Source organism: Vipera berus (genome assembly GCF_964194415.1).
Source record: "Vipera berus genome assembly, chromosome: 2".
NCBI lineage: Eukaryota > Metazoa > Chordata > Lepidosauria > Squamata > Viperidae > Vipera > Vipera berus.
Genome location: NC_138203.1, coordinates 116,667,487 through 116,688,873, shown reverse-complemented (window position 1 = coordinate 116,688,873; position 21,387 = coordinate 116,667,487). Strand labels below are relative to the sequence as shown.

Below are 21,387 nucleotides of genomic sequence, written 5' to 3'. Positions count from 1 at the left end.
TTTCAGGGGCTGCCACGAAGAAGAGGGCGTCAAACTATTCTCCAAAGTACCAGAAGGAAGGACAAGAAACAATGGTTGGAAACTGACTAAAGAGAGAAGCAACCTGGAATTAAGGAGAAACTTCCTAACAGTGAGGACAATTAACCAGTGGAACAGCTTGCCTTCAGAAATCGTGGGCGCTCCATAACTGGAGGTTTTTAAGAAGAGACCAGACAGTCTTTTGTCTGAGATGGTATAGGTTCTAGAAGACCTCCAAGGTCCCTTCCAGCTCTATTCTATTCTATGGCTTGCAACATAGCTTCTTGTTTTTCACAACCTCAAATTGACATAAAACAATATGATATTAATTTTTAGTAATTATGATCAGAGATTCATTTCTGCCATTGTCAAATCCTAATCCTCTCTATTACTATATACATTTTGTGCAATAATATATATTGATACAGAGTCCTGTTAGAGAAACTCTGATCTCTTTAAGCAGGGAAGCCCTACTTCAGTGCAAAGAGGAAATTTGTTTTAAAGTCACTTGACGTATTTTCAGATGTCTTGGTCTGTTTCTTTTTCTTCTCAGGCCGAGTGATAGGCCGCATTAGGGAAAATTTTCATGGTATCTCCAATCTCTCTTCTTCCACAGATTCTCTGTTAGGATACCTCAAATGCTGCCTAAGTCAGGATCCATATTTCGCTTTGAAGAAAAAACTCCTCCCCTCTTTTTTTTTGCCTTGCTTGTTCTGCAACCCAACTATTCTTCTCAGTTACCACTTGAGTTTTCTGACTTTTTTAGCCTTAGGCCTGTACATAGATTTTCATTTGCTGTTGCTATTTATACTATTTCTACTTAGCCATTTGCTTTAACATGCATTCTAATCTTTTTAATGAGCTAATTAATTCCCTGCTAGAATTTGTTTGCTAATTTCTTCCAAAATAAATAATTTAAACCCTTGTCTTTTCCCTCCTCTCTCTCTCTCTCTCTTTCTCTGTAATTATTTACTATTTTTGAAGAGATTGCATTACTGAGTAAATTGAAATGCAATGTTGCCAGTGTTAAGACATCTGAACGTTTATGATCATAATGTAGTCTAACTAAAAGATATGAGCAGATAAAGTAATCATAGTTATTTAATTTACTGTGATATTTCCACCACAATTAAGATTCATTTTCCGTGGAGGCATCAAACTGATTTTGGCCATCTCTATTGATGGACTGAGGTCACAAGGAAAACACAGCACACAGCAATTCGGCAAAAATCAGCAGTACTTGTGCCCAATCCCAATCACTAGAAAGTGCTTCTTCTTCCCTTGAATTTTATCTTCCTGTTTTTGAGAACAAAATTGAAAAATGTAAATGGCATGTAGATAGCTCTCCCAATATATTTTAATTGAAATACTGCATTCTGTAGTTATGAAATAGAGGCTTAGATGTTAGCAGGAATGTTTTTTCCCCCAGTTAGCTGTGTCCATTTCTGAAGAATGTAGATTTGTCTAGTAATCAAATGGTTTTGTTTCATCACATCTGTATTATTGCCATATGCTGTAGTTTAGAAAAGTATTCACAAACAATAGTTGATCCAGAATACTGTAGCTTCTGGAACTGCACGTATGGGGCAGGTGACTTCCCAACTGAAGCAGTTCAGTTGTACCGTCTAAAGTCCTGAAAGGTGTGAGACCTGGATATCTGAAGACCTGCCATAGGACCTCAAGAATCTAAAATCCATCTGATCAGGACTAGGAAAAGAACCTTTCCAGAGGTTATGCCTGGACTTTGAAATTCAAGAGAGGCCCATCTTTCTTCACTAATAGTCTTCCAGATCTTAATGTATGATCTTACTGAGGGCATATCAATAAGTTTCAGTGATTTGAATGTTTTAAATATTTAAGATAATATATTAACTTCATGCTTCTCTATTGTTTACTGTTTATATTTCTATCTTTTTATGAGCAGAGAAGGACAGTAAAAATCCACAATTTGATTTATTTGATGCATTCTTCACACTTCCTAATTTAACATCTTTCTTACAGAAGAATGCTTTTACTGTCAACTAGAATTATGCAGGGCCATATATTCAAACTTCCATTGCAATCAAATGGAGACTCTGAAGGATAACAGGAAAAAAAAAACTTCCTTCCTTCCTCCCTCCTCCCTCCCTCTTTTCTGCTGAAATTACTCTGTAAATTGGGTGATTTTTGCCTGAATCTGCATGCACATGGTACAAATGTGTTTGTAACCAGTACTCTCTGTGATTGGTCTCTGTGATTGCCTTGTGAAAAAGCATCTTTGGGATAACTATGACCTGGATGACTGAGAATCTAAAAAGACACTCCTTTTTCTGTATTATTTCAATTCAATAAACTCAACAGGAAATCAGTTTGATCCTTTGTTTTTCTCATGCTGCCTATCATACGGTCTGTTGAGTTATTGCCTTTTATCTCTTAGCTCCTGTTGCCACAGCGTCTGGTCCAAACTTCTCTCTGGCTGATCTGGAGAGTCCCAGTTACTACAACATCAATCAAGTAGCTCTTGGTAGACGGTCAATAACATCTCCACCTTCTAGCAGGTAGGTCTCCTACCATCTTTGTGTAGTGCAGAAATCTTTGATTCCATTGAAAGGCCCTTCAAACCAAATGACATTTCTTTTAGTAATTAATCCCAACTGTCTGTGTGTGTGTGGGGGGGGGGGTGTTTGTAAGTATTTTATCCTGTATTTCATTACATTGTTGCTTATGATATGTGCCTCTGTGTTATGTTTCCATTGCAGTTCCACCAAACGGCCCAAGTCACTAGACGACAGCGAAATGGAGAGTCCAGTAGATGATGTGTTTTATCCTGGGACAGGACGGTCCCCAGCAGCTGGCAGCAGCCAATCCAGTGGTTGGCCCAATGATGTGGATGCAGGTAGGAGGCAACAGTCTTTCCTCATCAGTTAACACAGATTGAGATGGGAAACAAAAGCAAAAGGACTAGTCTGATCTTTGCCCTTCATTTACCATCTCCATTAGGCCTCCACAGATTTAATCCACATTTGCATCTCTTCTTTCTATACAGGGACCATGTTTTCTAGTTAATGCTTTGTTAATGAAGAAAGTATAGGACAGGTGACAGTTTTAGGTGATCTCTGTTTGGATTCTACAGACTGGAAGGAGATGTTTAGGGAAATGGTCCAAACAAGTTGGCATATGGTTGCTTACAACAAATATGAAGCATAGCCCTTTAATAGACATACACCCAAATACAGGACTAGTCTGAGTTTAAAATATGGTTACAAAATGAAGTTAAGCCTACATAAACATAGGAATGGGCAAATATGCCTCATGAGGGATGGGGTGGATAACTCTCAGTCCAGTATGGATGAGATTTGAAACCAAGGCGTACATATCTTTCTAATACTAGCAAAAAAACAACAACAAACCCACTAGGCTTGCAATAATGTATAAAGCTCCCTGGCATGAAACCCAGTGAGATAAGATTGTACTGAAATACTACATAAGCAATGGAACCAATAGTAAATTGCATATATTGTACATATTGAATGAAATTCATGTATACTTCAAAAGATATGATACAAATCTGCCACAGCCCTTTTTAGTTTTGCAGAATGAAATATCTATATAGCAACCACAAAAATGCTAGCTTATGAGTATAAATGAGAGTATATTGGCATGTATATGTGCATGACATAATCTTCATGAATAAAAAGAAAGAGGATTTATGTCCAGGGTAAAGAAGTTTGTGTGCAGGATTATGGGAATGAAGAAGTAGCTACATAGTTTGAAGGATTGAACAATGGACTCCAGTGTAAGGCAGGGCAGTTGTCTATACTGGGATTTCTTACAGTGCTGGAAATCAACTGTCCTAATGATTTACACAGGAATGGATTCTATCTGTATTAGAATTAGTGGAATAAATAAGAGGGAGGAATAGGATGCTGGTGGCTAGAACGAGCTGACTATTGTCCAGATATATTCCTGGCTTATCTGAAACCTCTCTGTCAATTCTGATTAAAGAACTGCAGAAGTAAGCTTGACTACATCTGAGATATAGGAAAGCTGAGTTCTGTTCGGTTCTCCAAGTAAGAAATACATTATATTTTAATTATTGCATAAAAATTTTGCTGTAAATTTAAACAGTAATTTGCTCTTATTACATTTATTGTTCTTTGGGTATTCACCTGTTTGCTTAGTTGGATATTTTCTTTCATTCCAGAAGAAATTATCCTGTATTCTTTAACCAATGTGACTGAAGAAACATTTTAAAAATTCAATCTTCTTCACAAAAACTGAATTTGCTTTACTGGAAATACTGTCAGCCCATATAGTAGCCTGTGAGGTGTACTTGTATACAGTTACAGCTTCCATCATTTAAAGTAATCCCCTGTTCAACTGTGTTTTCCAAATACTGTCTTGTCTTATGGGGATTAGATCTGCTCAACCAGTAGCCCATTAGGTGTGGGAATTACTGTAAGTCTTGGATGACAAAGGAGATGGAAGGAAGATTCTTAATACTGTATTGTCCAGTTTATTACATTTACATCATTTTTATTGCTAATATGCAAAAACTAATTATTCTTCTGAACCCCTTTGCATATTAATATCTTTATCCCACAATATAGACAGGTTAGAGGGACGCGGTGGCTCAGTGGGTTAGGACGCTGAGCTTGTCGATCAGATGGTCGGCAGTTTGGCGGGTCAAATCCCGAGTGCCGCGTAACAGAGTGAGCGCCTGTTACTCGTCCCAGCTTCTGCCAACCTAGCAGTTCGAAAGCACGTAAAAATGCAAGTAGAAAAATAGGGACCACTACGGTGGGAAGGTAACAGCGTTCCGTGCGCCTTCGGCGTCTAGTCATGCCGGCCACATGACCACGGAGACGTCCTCGGACAAGCGCTGGCTCTTCGGCTTTGAAACGGAGATGAGCACCGGCCCCTAGAGTCGGAAACGACTAGCACGCATGTGCGGGGGAACCTTTACCTTTACCTTTACCTTTATAGACAGGTTATGTATGCACATAAATTTGTAAGTCAGATGTCATAGGAGAAAAGGAGCATCCCCTGTGCACGTGTTACTGAAGTATGAAAAAGTTTGTGAATTTGCACACTTACTGTCAGAATAAAGCAGTGGGCAGCTGTGTCTGGATGATTACCGACAATTTCTAAGGTAGCTTCAAAGGAAAATAGGGGAATACTCCATTCAAAGGAGTGTTCCAATGCAGCATGCAGCACCTACGGTCACATCTTGAGCCAGTTTCCTAAATGCTTTATATGTACTGTATTTGCAGTACATTTGATAAAGCAAGACTATTCCACTGAGCTGTAGGGAGTAATTGTGGGAGTGGGCTTGCTTTGTACTTGGGTCTTGTTCTAGTTGGGATTTTTAGTTACACATTTATAATCTCATCACATTGCCCCCTGTTATCTTTAGATAATTTAATCCCAAAGGTATGTCTTCCTTCCTTTTCTGATGGCTGAAGGCTGTGGAACAGGCTGTATTCAAACACATTTTCTCTCTTTCATCTCCCTCCTCCTCCTTTGTCTTGTTGAGGTTTGTTCCAAACCATCTGAACAAATCACCAATTAAGCAGCACAGCTGCAGGGCTTGTATGAACAGCTGGAGAGACCATCCAGCCGTCTGACAGAGACAGGTGTTCACAGCTGGCTGGCAGCCCCCCTCCCTATCCCTGTGCACAGGTATCAGGTGTTAGGCAGCTGGCATGAGATAACAGGCTGGGGGCTTTTCTCTCTCGGGGGGCCCCCCTTGCCTGCTGCTGAAGTGCCAGATTGTGCTGCATTAGAAAGATAGTGATGAACAGAAATGGCCCATTTCTGTATGAAGCACTGTATTGGCCCCCCAATATTCAAAGGTTATATCACCAGATTCCCTGTTTTATATTTGTTGAGACAGCTTTTTATAACTCATAATCATGTTTCCCGGGGTGTGGATGCTTTTAATCAAGATCAATCCACAGTGTTCTATGAATGCACACACAAAAGAAATCCATGTGCAGATTTTAAATCAGCTTTGACACTATATCACCTGTCTGTATTGTACTTCACACAGAAGTGAATTGCCCAAAGACAGATGGCTTATTATAACAATGGTTTGTGTGTGCATTAGGGTAGAGGCTAGGGATGAGTCGAAGAGCCACCAAATCAGTCATACTCCATGGCAGCAACATTAGAGCTATGTACAGCAGCTAATTCTAGCAATGTACAGTGAAATGTTGCTATGCTTCTAGTTCTAACTATGCTGTCCTGCCCCTTTCTTCTAAATTCCATTCCACATTGAGCTGTTACTGTGTTTCCCCAAAAATAAGACCCACCCCAAAAATAAACCCTAGCCTGATTTTTTGGGATGGGCGTGATATAAGCCCTACCCCAAAAATAAGCCTAGGGGGCGGGCATGGCCAGCACAAGTGGCAGCGAGCACATGGGGGCCGATGGTGTCTGGTAGCAGCTGCAGCCCACTGGCCCCTTGGCGCAGTGCAGGGAAGTCCAAGCACAGAGGCAGAGGCAGGAGGGAGGTAGGCGATCCAGACAACCTGTGCACTTTTTGCCCAGATGGAGACTGGAAGTTTGTCTGCTTCCAAATCACTCAGTTTCCAAGTGCCCCAATCGCAAGCAGAAAAAGCTTCCAGTCTTCCTCTGGGTGAAAAGTGTTTGGGCGCCTAGGGGCCACTTGGGGCAGCTCCACCCCCTCTCCTACCTGCCACCACATGGCCTCCTGCTACAAGCAGCTGCAGAAGTGGGCCAATGGCCATGCAAGGTCCTGCTGTACGGGTCTGTCAGTGCCACCACCATGAGGCGAGGCAGATGTCAGGAAAAAAATAAGACATCGCCTGAAAATAAGACCTACGGCCTCTTTTGGAGGCAAAAAAAATATATAAGACCGGGTCTTATTTTTGAGGAGTAGTTCACTTTTCATGATTGCTAAGCAGATAAAGATGAGATGAGATGAGATGAGATGAGATGAGATGAGATGAGATGAGATGAGATGAGATAACCTTTATTGTCTTTTTTTTTACTGTGAGCACACTGGCACACATTAAAAATAAAGTTCTGTTGCCTGCTCTCAAAAGAAAGTATATATCTACCATACACATACATAACCCATGTATGCACATGCCATACATACATACATACATATATGTGTGTGTGTGTCTGTGTCTGAGTGTGTCTGTGTGTGTGTGCGTGTATGTGTATGTGTCTCTGTATGTGTATACACACACATACACACACACACACAAACACATACAGTATATTAATCATTGTCCATTTTGAATACATAGTGGAAAGAGGAAACTTGTGCGTTCACAAGGTTGCTACTATATGGGACAAAACTGTGACTGATACCATGAAGCCTCCTCCAAGAAGGTAACAAGGAAAACAGGTCATGAAGAGGATGTGTAGCATCCCAGACAATCCTGTGGACCTTGCTCAAGTAACGCTTATATGCTATGTCCTGGACAGAAGGAAATGAACTACCAATCTTTTCTGGCATCCTCATCAGTCTCTGCACCATTTTCCTGTCCGAAGCAGTGATGCTTCCAAAACAGACAATAATGCAATACGACAAGATGCTCTCAATTGTCCCTCTATAGAAAGTGGTAAGGACAGGGGAAGGAAAATATTAAATTTTTCTTGAGCTCTTTGCACACTACCCAATAAATAATGCTCTCCAAGGTTGTGGGGAGGAGTTGCATTACTGCTAACCTTGAATATCACTAAATCTGGTAATATTTTCCTTTTACATGTGGATGTATAGCATTTAATTGTATTATAAACCACTTTCAAAAACTGAATTCACTGTTAATAAATAACCATTCATAAGGTGCTATTTCAGGCAGATCTTCTGTGCAAATCTGAAAGTTTGGGGTAGCCTCTTTAAGAATAGAATGCTGGATATACCTTTTTATCTTCTTAACACATGGGAAATAACTCTTAAGTGGTTGTTTTAAAAAGGCATGGTTAAGCAATATTCTTTTTTTGGCTTTGGATAATTCCAACTCCTGAATAAATCAAGTACAGAAATGAAAATTAGCTATATTACTTAATAGTAAATAATTAAACTTGCAATGCTATTTAATAAATAATTTGATATAATGAGAGATACATGCTGATGTCAGCAGTGTCTATTGAAACAAGACATAGTCAAGCTATGAAAAAGAGGCATTATTCACTAAATAGCTGCCTGAAGGAAGAAGGTAATAAATCCTTTGCCTTGAAGAACCTTAAGCACATACCACACTTTCTAAATTGTGGCTGGCCAAATGAAATGATCTGAACCATCTCTCTGACAGTTCAACATTTTGTTCTTGAGTATACCCAGTTATTTCTAAATACATCCAAATTTCAACCACTTATTTTTTACGTTATCAAGCTTTCAATTCATATGACACTCTTCCATATTTACATTTTAAATATTAAAGTTTAAAATTCTTGATTTACTTTTTATTTATTGATAATTTATGTGGACACACTATAGCATGCATTCAGAATCCTTTTGTCCTTCATCTTGTTCCTAATATTTGTTTATTTCTATTGCACTGCTGTTTATGGCAAACTCTTTTTTTTAAATGGGGACTCCCAGATATATAAAAACTGTTATCCTCAATGAAATATGTAATTTGTCTGTACAAGTTGCTATTGGACTTACCCCATAAACCCATAAAACTTCTGGAGTCTAACATCACACTGAAAATAAAACGCTGTGAGACTCCTCTTTCTCCCTCTGCAATGCCCTGCCATTTTAATTTTTGCCCCCTAAGATCTATTTCTTCATCTTCAGGGCTGGCATTTACATTTTCTCTCCCGCTCCCATTGCAAAGCATTTCCCCACTGCAAAATACTAACATCTCCAATTTCAATTGCAAAACTACTTCCAGTCATTCACAAGTTTTCCATTCAAAGATTAAATTAGTGCATGTATTTGTCTCTTGTATGACTCTATGAATATGAAAAACAGGACAAAAATGCAATTCAAATACTTCAACCTTCATCATCAGTGTAGTAATCAAAACTGAGTCTCACAACACTTTTAAAGCAACATTAAAAATGTTGGGATTTTTTTTCTTCGTAGCGTTTTCCCACAAATGCAGGATCAACTTTTTTTAGATCAACCAAGTGTTGATTCATTGGTTGTGACAGAAACTGTCCAACTGCCTTGTCTCGCCCAAGCCTTATGTCATGGGCTGAGAGAGAGTGACTGGCCCAAAATCACCCAACTGGCTTTCTTACCTAAGAACTCATAGTCTCCTGATTTCTAGTCTGGTGCCTTAACCATTAGAACAGAACAGACCAAACCAGGCTGTTACAAAACTTCTTATATGGCTCTTGATACTTATATACTGTATTAAAAAAAAAGGTAAAGGTTCCCCCACACATGCATGCTAGTCGTTTCCGACTCTAGGGGCCGGTGCTCATCTCCGTTTCAAAACCAAAGAGCCAGCGCTTGTCCGAGGACATCTCCGTGGTCATGTGGCCGGCATGACTAGACGCCAAAGTCGCACGGAACGCTGTTACCTTCCCACCATAGTGATCCCTATTTTTCTACTTGCATTTTTACGTGCTTTCAAGCTGCTAGTTTGGCAGAAGCTGGGACAAGTAACAGGCGCTCACTCTGTTACGCGGCACTCGGGATTCGACCCACCAAACTGCCGACCTTCTGATCAACAAGCTCAGTGTCCTAACCCACTGAGCCACCACGTCCCTTATATACTATATTACTGTATCCTTAATGTTAAGGATATTAAGCCTTGTAATATGTAAGAAAAAGGATTACAAACACATTCCAAGATTCCTTGATTATAATGTACTTATAATCTATAAGTACATTATATAATGCACTTATACTTTATAATATACTCTAGAATACTTATTTCTTAGGAGCAGACTAATTATATCCTTGAGATATAACTTCATAGTCTGCTTCTTCCTGTTTCTGCCTTTACTGAGATTTTCTCATTGGCCTTGTGAGAGGTCATAAGATACAATTCTGCACAGTCATTTAAAATGCAGGATGGTCTTCTTTCCTCTTTTAGCAAGACCCAGTCCTACCACTACCTGGTATATAAGATAGAAGGAATAGCCTGCTTTGTTTCTCAGATTTGTACAATATATGAGGTTTTGGGTGGGTGGGGGGGTAACCTTTTGATTAAATATGTTAAACAAACAAATAAGTAAACTGGAAACAAACATGTGCTTGTCAGTTTGGTTTCCCACCTTGATGATATCTGTCCCACCACCAGTACTTCACAGAAGTGTATCAGTCAAGCCAAGAGAGCCAGTTTCACATAGTGAAGAATTCCCCAACCTTTTTTGGCTTTGCAGACTGGTGGGGGACTGGCTGTGGCCTGAGAGTTGTGGACCCTGACATAGTGGATAATGTCTTGGACTAGAAACTGGTAGATGGTGTGCTCTAAGCATGGAAGCTGGAAACATGATTTTATACCAGTCAGTATATCTCAGGCCAACCCAACCCCGGGAGTATTGTATACTGTATGCTGCCTTGAGTTATAAAAAACAGAAACAGAATCTAAATCTAATAAATAAACAATAACTTCTGGGGGAAAGTAGGAATCAAGAGATTTAGGAAAATATATCAGGAAAAGTATTTCAGCTATGCTGATCAGTGAAGAAGTGAAGCCATTTCTGAAAAATAAGCAATTTCAATAGTTCTCTTGTGAATTATTAAGAGGTGTTTTTTTCATGTACCTGTGCCTTTTACTATTTACTTTCTTCACTTTTTGGCTATTATTAGTTCTGCTGGCACCCAAATAAGGTCTGACTCTTGCTCAAATGACGTGACAAATCTATGTCTTTGCAGGGAACTGTGGGGCAAACTTAAACAGCCTTTGAACAAATTTATATTGATGTTTAATGACTGTTAATTCAAAGGAAGAGTAGCATTTGTCATGCAAATAAGCATTTTCAGTCGCATGGCAAACTCCACTGAAGCAAGACTGCTTTAGAACAAAGGCAAGAAACTGCTCTGGTGCAGGGCTTTGAAAACCCTAATAAACATTCAGATTACATCTGATCACTGAGATATAACAAACTTAGATGTGCTCTAGGACAAGGAATAGTCAGTAGCAGAGGGGGGGAGGGGAAGATAAATTCTTGAAAGGAAATAAAGTGTTGCAATCTGATAGAATCAAAACATTAATTTATTGTACTTTGAATGATTGCTCTAACTAAGCCTTAGCAAGTGGTAGAACCTGGCTGATCTAGTCTGCTCTTAGAAGCTAAGGATATGTACTTGAATGAGAGACCAAAGGGAATCCCAGGGCCGTAGGCTGGAGTATAAGTAAAAATAAATAAATCCTGGAATTGGGCACAAGCAGCCACTTCTGTATGTTGCCTAGATCAGGGCTTTTCAACCTTTTCACCCATTGCACCACTTTTAGGATATGGCAACATCCAAGTACCACCAGTCGCCTAGCAAGGTGTCAAAAACTTGATGACCCACCCCAAAAAAGGGGAAAAAGTGATGAAGTACAGGTAGTCCTCGACTTACGACAGTTTGCTTAGTGACTGTTTGAAGTTACAGTGGCACTGAAAAAAGTGCCCCCCAAGCCACAGCTGAGCAAGACACCTGCCAGCCTGCCTGGCAGTGCTCTTCCTCGTTTTCATTGTTGTGAGAATTTCTGTTGAGGATTGGCAGCAGGGGTGGGGTGGAGGGTGTTTGGTTTTTATTCCCCGCGTCTGCTGGGTGGTTGCAGCAGGTTTTGGTCACTTCACATAACCCTGGGACCATCATAAATATGAATCAGTTGCCAAGCATCTGAATGTAAATCACAGGACCTTGGAGATGCTGCAACATTCCAGCTGATCGGTGCTTCTTCTGGGCTCAGCAGAAGTGCCAGGATCAGCCCCAAGCTCCAGCTGGAGCCTGGCGCTGATCCTGGAGCTTCTGCTGAGCCCTGACAGCCCTGCAGCTCCAGCCATCTCTCGCTCAGGCTTGTGCGGTGCTGCCACCAGTTCAGCTCATTCCCCTCCCCTGCTACCACTTTTCTAGGATGGTCGCGTACCACCTGCCAGGTGCCAATGTACCACAGGTGGTACCCATACCACTGGTTGAAAAGCCATGGCCTAGATGTATGTAGGTTCTACGGGGGAACCAAACTTGACACAAGAGAGATTTTATTTACTTTTTTATTTTATTTTATTTTATTTTATTTTATTTTATTTTATTTTATTTTATTTTATTATTTTATTATTTTATTTTATTTTATTTTATTTTATTTTATTTTATTTTATTTTATTTTATTTTATTTTATTTTATTTTATTATTTTATTTTATTTTATTTTATTTTATTATTTTATTTTATTTTATTTTATTTTATTTTATTGATGGAGGCATCTCAAAGATGAGATTGCTCTTAATAGTATATATTAAGTGCTTTAAAAATAATGAATAATAATGCTGTCTACTTCATTGTTGGCTTTTATGCAGAATAGATATGTGAGCTGCTTCTGTAAACTGTTCAGTGACAGGTAGAGAAACTAAAAATTGAAAGCAGCTGTTCCCAATATAATCCCATAGATCTATTGTAGAACATAAGTTGGACCACAGGAGTGAATGAAAGAGCATGGCTAACTACTAATCCATCTTTCCTCCACCTGTTAAACCATGAACTTTCTCCCTGATTCCTTGCCAGGACCGGCTTCTTTAAAGAAGTCAGGAAAGCTGGATTTCTGCAGTGCCCTGTCCTCCCACACCACCTCCCCGAGAATGGCTTTCACCCACCACCCGCTGCCTGTCCTAGCAGGAGTCAGACCAGGTGAGAACAAAGCCATTTTCTTAGGGGAGGGAATGGGTGGATTGTGGGCAAGACGGGAGGCAAGGGACAAAGCTGTCTCCTTGGTAGGGCATGTCAGTACATTCAACCACCTCAATAGTCTTTTGCTGTCTCTTTTTCTCGCTTTTATTTCCTCTGTCTTTTGTTCCCCTGCTTTCTTTTTTCTTTGCCAAGATGGCTTAATTCATTGATTGCAAATTGCATTCTCAAGAATTTATCCTTAAATTGACATACAAAGAGTAAGGTTTTGATAAATCAGATTAATTTGAAAGTCACGGCACCAAGTTTGAATTGATAGCAATTCATAGATGGACCAAGATCCAGTTTAATATATGACAGCTTCAAATGCTCATTTGAAAATGATTTAGAAAAGGAGGCTTCAAAATGAATGGACATTTAAACATTTAGTTTAAAAAACTAGGATATTTAAAAGTTGCATCTAAGAAAGGCCAATCTAACCTATAGATCAGAGGTCCCCAACCCCCAGTCTGTGGACCAGTACCAGGCTGAGGATGCCAGCAACTGGGTGCACAAACAAGCAAAGCCCAATCAGTGGAACAGCTTGCCTCCAGAAATCATGGGGGCTCCATCATGGAGATTTTTAAGAAGAGACTAGACCAGGGGTAGGCAACCTTGGCTCTTTTATGACTCGTGGACTTCAACTCCCAGAATTCCTGAGCCAGCATGGCTCAGCTTGAAAACCTCTCCCTTTCCTCTCAGCATGGCTGGCTCAGGAATTCTGGGAGTTGAAGTCCACAAGTCAAAAAAGAGCCAAGGTTGCCTACCCCTGGGTTAGACAGTCACTTGTCTGAGATGGTATAGGTTCTCCTGCTTAAGCATGGGGCTGGACTAGAAGACCTCCAAGGTCCCTTCCAACTCTATTCTATTCTATCTATGAGATGCAGGCAGCACACAAAAACATGCATCCTCCGGTCCACAGAAAAAACTCTTTCCACAGAACCAGTTTCTGGTGCCCAAAAGGTTGGGGATCTCTGCTGTAGACTACATTGATACATTGAGAGTTATATGTCAGATTTCTAATGGCTTGTCGTTTCAAGGTGAAATATTTATCCTTCTTTCTCTGAGGTGTGCTTGAAATTGTAGCAGAACCCTTAAGCCCCATGAAAGTGAAAATGACAAATGTATTTTCAGTACATTTCTTAAAATCTTTTGAAAGTCTGTATTTCAATCTATTTTGAGAGTCTGTTTGGAGTCTGAATGGCTACACTTCTTTCACTTCTAAAATTATTTTTTATTATTTTTATTTTTGTTATTTATATGCTGCCCTTCCAAGTCACTTTCACAGGATGGTCTTGTAATGAAAATAGAAATAAAATACTACAACAAAAGTAATGAAATGCATATCATAAAATAACAGCATTAAAATGAAAAGCAGCAGATGGGAAAATGTAATGAAGAAAAAAATGCAATGGAGAAAAAAATACCAGTTTAAAATGCTGATGGATTTAAAAGATCTTCCCCTGGCATTAAAATTCCATCATAGCAGGCAGAGAGCCATAGGACGTCAAAAATATCAAGGTGCCAGCACAGAAAAGACACTAAATTTGTCTTCTATCTACCATTTTTTGTGATAGTGAAGTATCCAAAGAAAGACCTCTGAAGATTTCTTCTTTGTACAGATAGGGTCATAAGGAAATAGTCATTTCAAAAATAAATGCAATAATTTCTTGAAGGAGAGAGGAAAGGAAGGAATCCCTGAAGATTTTATTCCACTAGTCATAACCAACTATACAGTAGGGGGTGGGGTTCATCTCCTTTTTAAAGGCCAGATTATCCAAAGACATATCCATGGTCATTTGGTCAGCGTGATGTCAGAAAGACCTGTTTCCTCCCCACTGAAGTGGTACTTATATATCTACTCACATTTGCATGCTTTCAAACTGCTAGGTGGGCAGGAGCTGGGGCAAAAACAGGTGCTCACCCCATTGCATGACACTTGGGTCTCAAACTCAATACTTAACCACTGAGCCATCGCACCACTCCCAATTTCTTAAAGTTTTTGAAGACCAGGCTGTAACTTGAATGATCTTTTCCTTCTTTAGGTCATGGCATATGCAGCCTTCAGCCAAGGCATTTAAAGTCTGTGTGCTTAGATCAAATGAACAGAGAATCTGTTTAAGTGTTATTTATAAATTCCTATGACTAGAGTTTAGGAAGAACCATCATATGGATGTATATGCTGGAGGTATTTAGTTATATTTCTTGTAACCAACCATAAGCATAATGTTTGAAGTTTAGTGATACTGTCACTGTTTTTGGTGTTTGGCTTTCCTTAGGATGATGTTGTGGTTTCTGATTAAAAGTGACTTTATATCACTTACAGCGATGTTGTACTTGCATTGTCAGGTGTTTTGTACAGAACTGTAGAAGTTGCACATATGTGTGCAGTAGAGGGAGGGAAGAAATAGAAGAAAGCATTTTAATTCATGTAGCAACATATCTGATGAGGTAATTCAGGTAACGAATAAAACAAACAAGTTTAGAATACATGTCTCCAGCCTCTTATCTAGATAAGCCACTAAACTGCACAGTCAAATGGCTTGCCCTGAAGCATCAAACAGGTTTTGTAAATAGATTGTTAACATTTTAAATATAAGTAGGCTGAAGAGTTTCTTGCTTGTCACTCTGTGTTTTGGATCTTGCCATGGATGGCAGTTCAAGAGGCAGTAAACTGTCAGAGAGAAGCAGGACTTATGAAGTTGTTTTCTGAAAACTAGTATCAGTGGTATGTTTGGAGAGAGGGGGTTACTTGCTTGAGTCTCCACCAAGTCTCCACTTGTATAGTATAATACTATACTGCTCAAAAAAATAAAGGGAACAGAAAATAAGACATCCTACTATTAAATACAGTACATTGTGTTGTTTAAGTGTTCCCTTTATTTTTTTGAGCAGTATACTTTGGTGATCTAACAGAAGAATTTATTGTAGCAGGACTGATTTCTCTCTTCTCTTTGTCCTGTAACTCCTCAGACAGCAAGTCATAGGGTATAATAAGCAGCTTCCAAAGGAATAGTCAGTACAGGACTCCAGGTAATGGGGTTAAAGACTTATGTAATCTATATTACAGAAAAAGGTAAAGGCATAATATTAAAGGAAGGAGATGTATGCTAAAATAGGTCAAGTATTAAGGAAAACAAACTTTCTGATTTGCCATTTGAAGGTCAGATACAGTTGATCCCAAGCTTGAGTGAAAGCCATTAGCTAAAAGACACAATAATTAAACAAGCAGGCATAAAAGGTGCCAATACTTTTGTGGAAGGCATACATTCTACTCAGACATAGTTATAGCATAGTATAGATATTACATTTCAAAAGCCTTTACAGGTAGTCCTCGACTTACAACAGTTCAGCCAGATCCACTTAACAACCATGTAACTACGGCAGGAGCCATGGTGGCACAGTGGTTAGAATGCAGTACTGCAGGCTAACTCGCTGCTGACTGCCAGGAGTTCGATCCTAACTGGCTCAAGGTTGACTCAGCATTCCATCCTCCCGAGGTCAGTAAAATGAGGACCCAGATTGTTGGGGGCAATACACTGAGTCTGTAAACCGCTTAGAGAGGGCTGTAAAGCACTGTGAAGCGGTATATAAGTCTAAGTGCTATTGCTATTACTAATTTAATAACTGCAGTGATTCACTTAACAACTGTGACAAGAAAGGTGGTAAAATGGGGCAAAACTCACTTAACAACTGTCTCACTTGGCAACAGAAATTTGTGTTTGTAAGTTGAGGACTACCTATACTCATAAATTTCAGGGCTGATTTCATATTCTCTAGTTCTGTCATTAACACCTAGTTCTCAACTCATGGGAAGGTAGCTGTGTGTGATGTTGTTACTGCAATACACATGAATTATTTTTAAAAAGGTTATTTGAAAGCCATATAATTTTGAAAGTAACACAGAGAGACATATATTACAGATGGAGCTATAATTGAGATCAATAATTTTGAAAAAGTCTGCTAGGAAGAATTTTAATATGTTAAAATATCTAAGGGCCAACAACACATTGGGCAGAAGATCCACAATATCCATTTCATTTGAGACATGGAGTGATGGGAACAGGAGCAAGACCTTCCTCTCACATCATTTTCCCAGTTAAAATTTCTTCCCTGTTTATCTTTTTTTCTCTCTTGTAAGAGCAAAGAGCAGACAGTGATACATATATTTTAATTGGATTATAGACCTCCTTCCATGATGCTGAAATTCATTTTAAAAAGAAAGTCTTTTTATGTTTGAAAAGCGAAGCATCTTTTTATAATATGTGATTTGGCCTTGCAGATGTGATCTGATGAATCTTCCTGTACAAAGAATTGCCCAACAAATACACTTTGCTTTTGCAGCCCTGCAGTTATCACCTCTGAAAATGACAAAACAGTTTGTTCAAATCTCTGGATTTCCCTTACAACTGTTTACTCAGTCAGCTAGTCCAGGAACAGCAAATTGGAAATTGGCTTGGGGTGTCTAAATCAGTGAAAGAATTACAGCTCATTCCCTTTTTCTATATGCTTAATTTCTTACCTTCCTTCTAGCTGCCCAGTATAGCCTATATTTCAGTGTTATGAATATCTGCTCTGCTTTCTTATTCCCTATTCCAATTTCCACCATCTGCCTACTGTATGATTCTGTGTAGGAGGAACTTCAGCCACATACAGTAGGAGAGAGTCAATCCCCAGTCCACAACAGCTGGTTTCTTGGATTTCCCTCATCCCTTTCCATTCTACAATGTGCCAGCAATTCCCAAAGAGAGGAATACGTTATGCACTTTTGCCCTTTTACACTTGGGTGACAGAAGTTATTTATTTTAATGTACATTATGCTTTATAGAACAGCTTAAGAGAAAAAGACAGGTTACTAATGAATTAGAAGATTGGAGTAGAAAGCATTCAAAAGAAGAAATAAATAAATGAGAGCATAGTAATAAGATATAAATGTAATAAAACATAGGTACTTGTTAGGCTACCACTCTGAAGTAAAATACATCAGAAATGAGGAAGGAGACATCAGTAAAATTTAGTAAAAATGTCAGAGGTATAAATACATGTTCAGCAGCAAATGTATATTCCATTTTTACTGCATGTATATCTGCATGATACATACATGGTTGTTGCAAATTCCAGATGTATAATGCATGCAGCTCAAACCTGCTTGCACATCTTTGCAAATGCTAACCTCTTTTGAAAAAGAGAAACTACCACTCCTTGTTGGGATTGTGCCAATCCTTAATTGAAACAGCCTTGAAAACAAGAATATGGGGATAATTTTTCAGCAGAGGCCTTGATGGTATAGGTAGCTATTGGGCTGTGGAAGCAGCATGGCATGGGGGTTGTTACTGACATCTCTCTCTGTCACTCTCTCACTCTTTCTCTCTCTGTGCTTCTCTATTTCTGTCCATCTATCCTTACACTCTCCAGGAAGCCCCCGTGCCACAGCGTCGGCCCTGCACTTCCCGTCAACCTCCATCATCCAACAGTCCAGCCCCTACTTCACACACCCGACCATCCGCTACCACCACCACCACGGCCAGGACTCGCTGAAGGAATTTGTGCAGTTTGTATGCTCGGATGGCTCAGGCCAGGGCTCTGGGCAGGTAAGAGCCTTGCACCTTAGCCCAGGGATGCCGGCCAGTCCACCAGAATCCTGCCTTACAGCCCTTTTCTGCCTCCTCTCCCTCTCTGTCTCCCTCCCAAACACTGACTGTTTGCCTGCATGCCTGCCTGTCTGCCTGCCTGCTTGCCTGCTGAAGGCATAGGGAAATGCGTATGTGGTACAGTAAGCAGTATTATTATCTAGTCCTTTGGGTCTGGCAGAATGGGCCTTCTTTCCTTGAAAGAACTGTCTGACTGGGCTTGCTCTTGGCATCTTACCTTTACCTCAGAAATTAGACTGAATTACAAAGCCCAACGCTCAGACTGGGGAAAACTAACTTTAGGGCAGCCAGAATATTTTTTAAAAAGTATAGATGAGATGCAGCATATTCAAAAGAGAACTTTCTCTTCTGTTTGACCTTAATTGGGAACTGACTTTTACAGAATCGGCAGGTATAGCCCAGACAGATTTTACTTTCCCTATCGTCCAATTTCTCTATCCCAATTCTGTCCACACCTTTTCCCCAACTAAGTTTCTGAAGGGTTTAAAGTCTTCAGAGCTCCTGAACAAAAGAATTCCAGACAGTTGCACTGAGCACATTCTAGAATGTTTATCTTTGTGACATTTGTGAAAATGACATGAATGGCAGGATCCAAAGATGTTAGGCTTTGCGGCACTGGAAACGAACTTACTTACCTGGAAATGAGAATTTTTTTCAGAACACCTTGGAGTTTTGAAGTTTGTGATCTTTAGTTATATTTTGGGGAAGAAGGAAAGAGGGAAATCAATAAATTCATGGGTAATTTATTTATAATCACTTTTGATTCCAGCTTACCTAAGTAAATTGGATTGTACTTAAATATTTCTTTTAATATACTCTCAATAATATGTTTGGCTCAGTTTGAGCACTCCTGTTGAAAGACCACCCCTCCCCCCATGACCTGATTGGTAATAATTCAAGGTTCTGATGTTATAAACAAGCACACCTCCTCAATAATCCCTTTGTATATCAGCCCATCCCAGCCTCAGTGAACTGACAAGAGTCTTGAAAGAGAACCATTATTTATCTTTAACACCTTTCCTCCCACGTGAGATGAAAGTATTAGACCACAGTAGCTTCTATTCCGAAAGCAATTTAGTGTCAGTGGTGTACAAACCATTTAATATGGTAAGCCACCTTGAGCCTGACAAGTAGGCTGCGTACAAATTACTGCAATAAATGAATAAAAATAAATTGCAAAAATCCAGGGGAACAAGTTGATGGATCCTAGTTGAAACAGAGGAATTTGTTAACTGTGGCTTCATGGGAACAGTAGCTATCGCCTCTGTTTCTTTAGAGTGTAAGAAAGTCAGGAGCGGTTAAAACCTATGAGAAATTACTGTTTGCTGCTGTTTTTGTTTTATTGTACTCCACGGCCAGGAGTTTTCTAAAATATTGATGCATCAGTAAGTCCTATTGCAAAATGTCTTGTAGAAGTTTCCTTTTCATGGCAGTGGTTAGCTTATTGTTTCCTGATCAGTGTGATTAAAGGAACAGTTATGAATTGACCGTTTTTAATTAGCTTTTTTTCCTGTCCAGAATATGAATTCCTGAATTCCTGGATCCTTAACTTTTCTTTCCTTTGTGTCATAGTAAAGTAGTTTATTTCACTAGTCAGAAGAAGATGAAAAAAACCTAGGAAACCAGTCCTTTTACATACATGCAGATCTGAAATTTCTTATTCATAATTTGTTTGCAGTTTCACTGAACAGGAAACAATGACATAAACTGAAATTTCAAACAGCTTTTAAAAAAATCACTCGCCCTGAAAATCCTCACTAGTGACTTTGCTGTCTAAAGTGGAAAGTTTGATTATGGTGCAAAAGTATTTTATAGTACTCTTCCCACCAAAAACTACAAAGTAGTTCTTAAAAAACCTTAGGAGGACAACACATAAAATAGTTCAGTGAAGTCTGGCCAAAATATTGATGACTTTCCCATAAGAAATAAATGAATCCAAAATGGCAATTGCAGGATAATAAGCTAGTATGGAAGCAGATCAGCTGGCATTAAGTCTGAGGAGAAGAGCCTTCAGTCCTAGACAGGCCCATCTAGGCTAAAAAACGATAAACTCATTAAGGTTCCTTACCATGGTTTGTTGTTTACTCCAGCATAGCATATTACTCAGGATAATTATCCTGGCTTAAATATCAATGCTCCAGGAATAAAGTAATTCCAGAGATCAAAGTAGAGTTGTTAATAGAACTAGATATTGATGGCTTATGGTACTTTATTGTCATTCTTAGACTTAAGTAATGATTGAATTTTTTGTTGGTTCCTGGTTTGTAGAATATTGGTCTGCCATCCAAAATCTAGATATTTCTGCTTCTGAATCCTCTGAGGACTTTGACCAATCCTGGGAAGGCAGTGATTTACAAACTGCATGAAGTCTGAGAGCAAGTAGATTGATTGATTGCAGAAAAAGCATGTGAACACATTAATTGTGCCTTCTTGGCAAAGGGAGCTATCACCTCTGTTCAGGAGCTGGTAAAATCACAAAAGAAGCCCCAATTTCTTGCACATGTCTATAAAGTTCTAATTATTAATGTAATATCCTTTCCATGGATTTTGTTTGCTACAGAAACCAATTAGAAAAGCTGTTGCATCTTATAGACTGCACATGGCAGGGAGGAACCAATACAAGAAAATAATTGCCCCAAAGCTTCTAGCATGAGACCTGTGAATAATCAAAATTAGATATTTTCTGCTAATCCAAACTCATTAGTTTTGTGATACAACTGAATTTAAGTTATTATTCCACTATTGTGTATCACAGCCAAATATTTTCTTTATTTCAAATTCAAGCTCTCCCCAAGAATTTGGGAATTGTAAAGGCAGTATCTAATTCTGAGGTTCCTATCAATGCTGCTGTTTGTAGTTGAGGTGTCAGAAATTGTTTCAAATTTCAGCAATTCAAATTCTTTCTAAGTTCTTGTGGTATAATTCCTCAG

At 39.2% G+C, this 21,387-nt stretch overlaps 1 protein-coding gene across 1 annotated transcript in view; it reads left to right on the top strand.

The window, feature by feature from the left end:
* NFIX (nuclear factor I X) overlaps window positions 1-21,387 on the top strand; it is a 257,627-nt gene that overhangs the window by 190,130 nt on the left and 46,110 nt on the right. Inside the window, exons 6-9 of the mRNA XM_081319866.1 lie at window positions 2,435-2,555; window positions 2,757-2,893; window positions 12,648-12,770; window positions 18,222-18,397. Coding sequence (XP_081175992.1) covers window positions 2,435-2,555; window positions 2,757-2,893; window positions 12,648-12,770; window positions 18,222-18,397 — 557 coding nt within the window. The remainder of the gene's footprint in view (window positions 1-2,434; window positions 2,556-2,756; window positions 2,894-12,647; window positions 12,771-18,221; window positions 18,398-21,387) is intronic.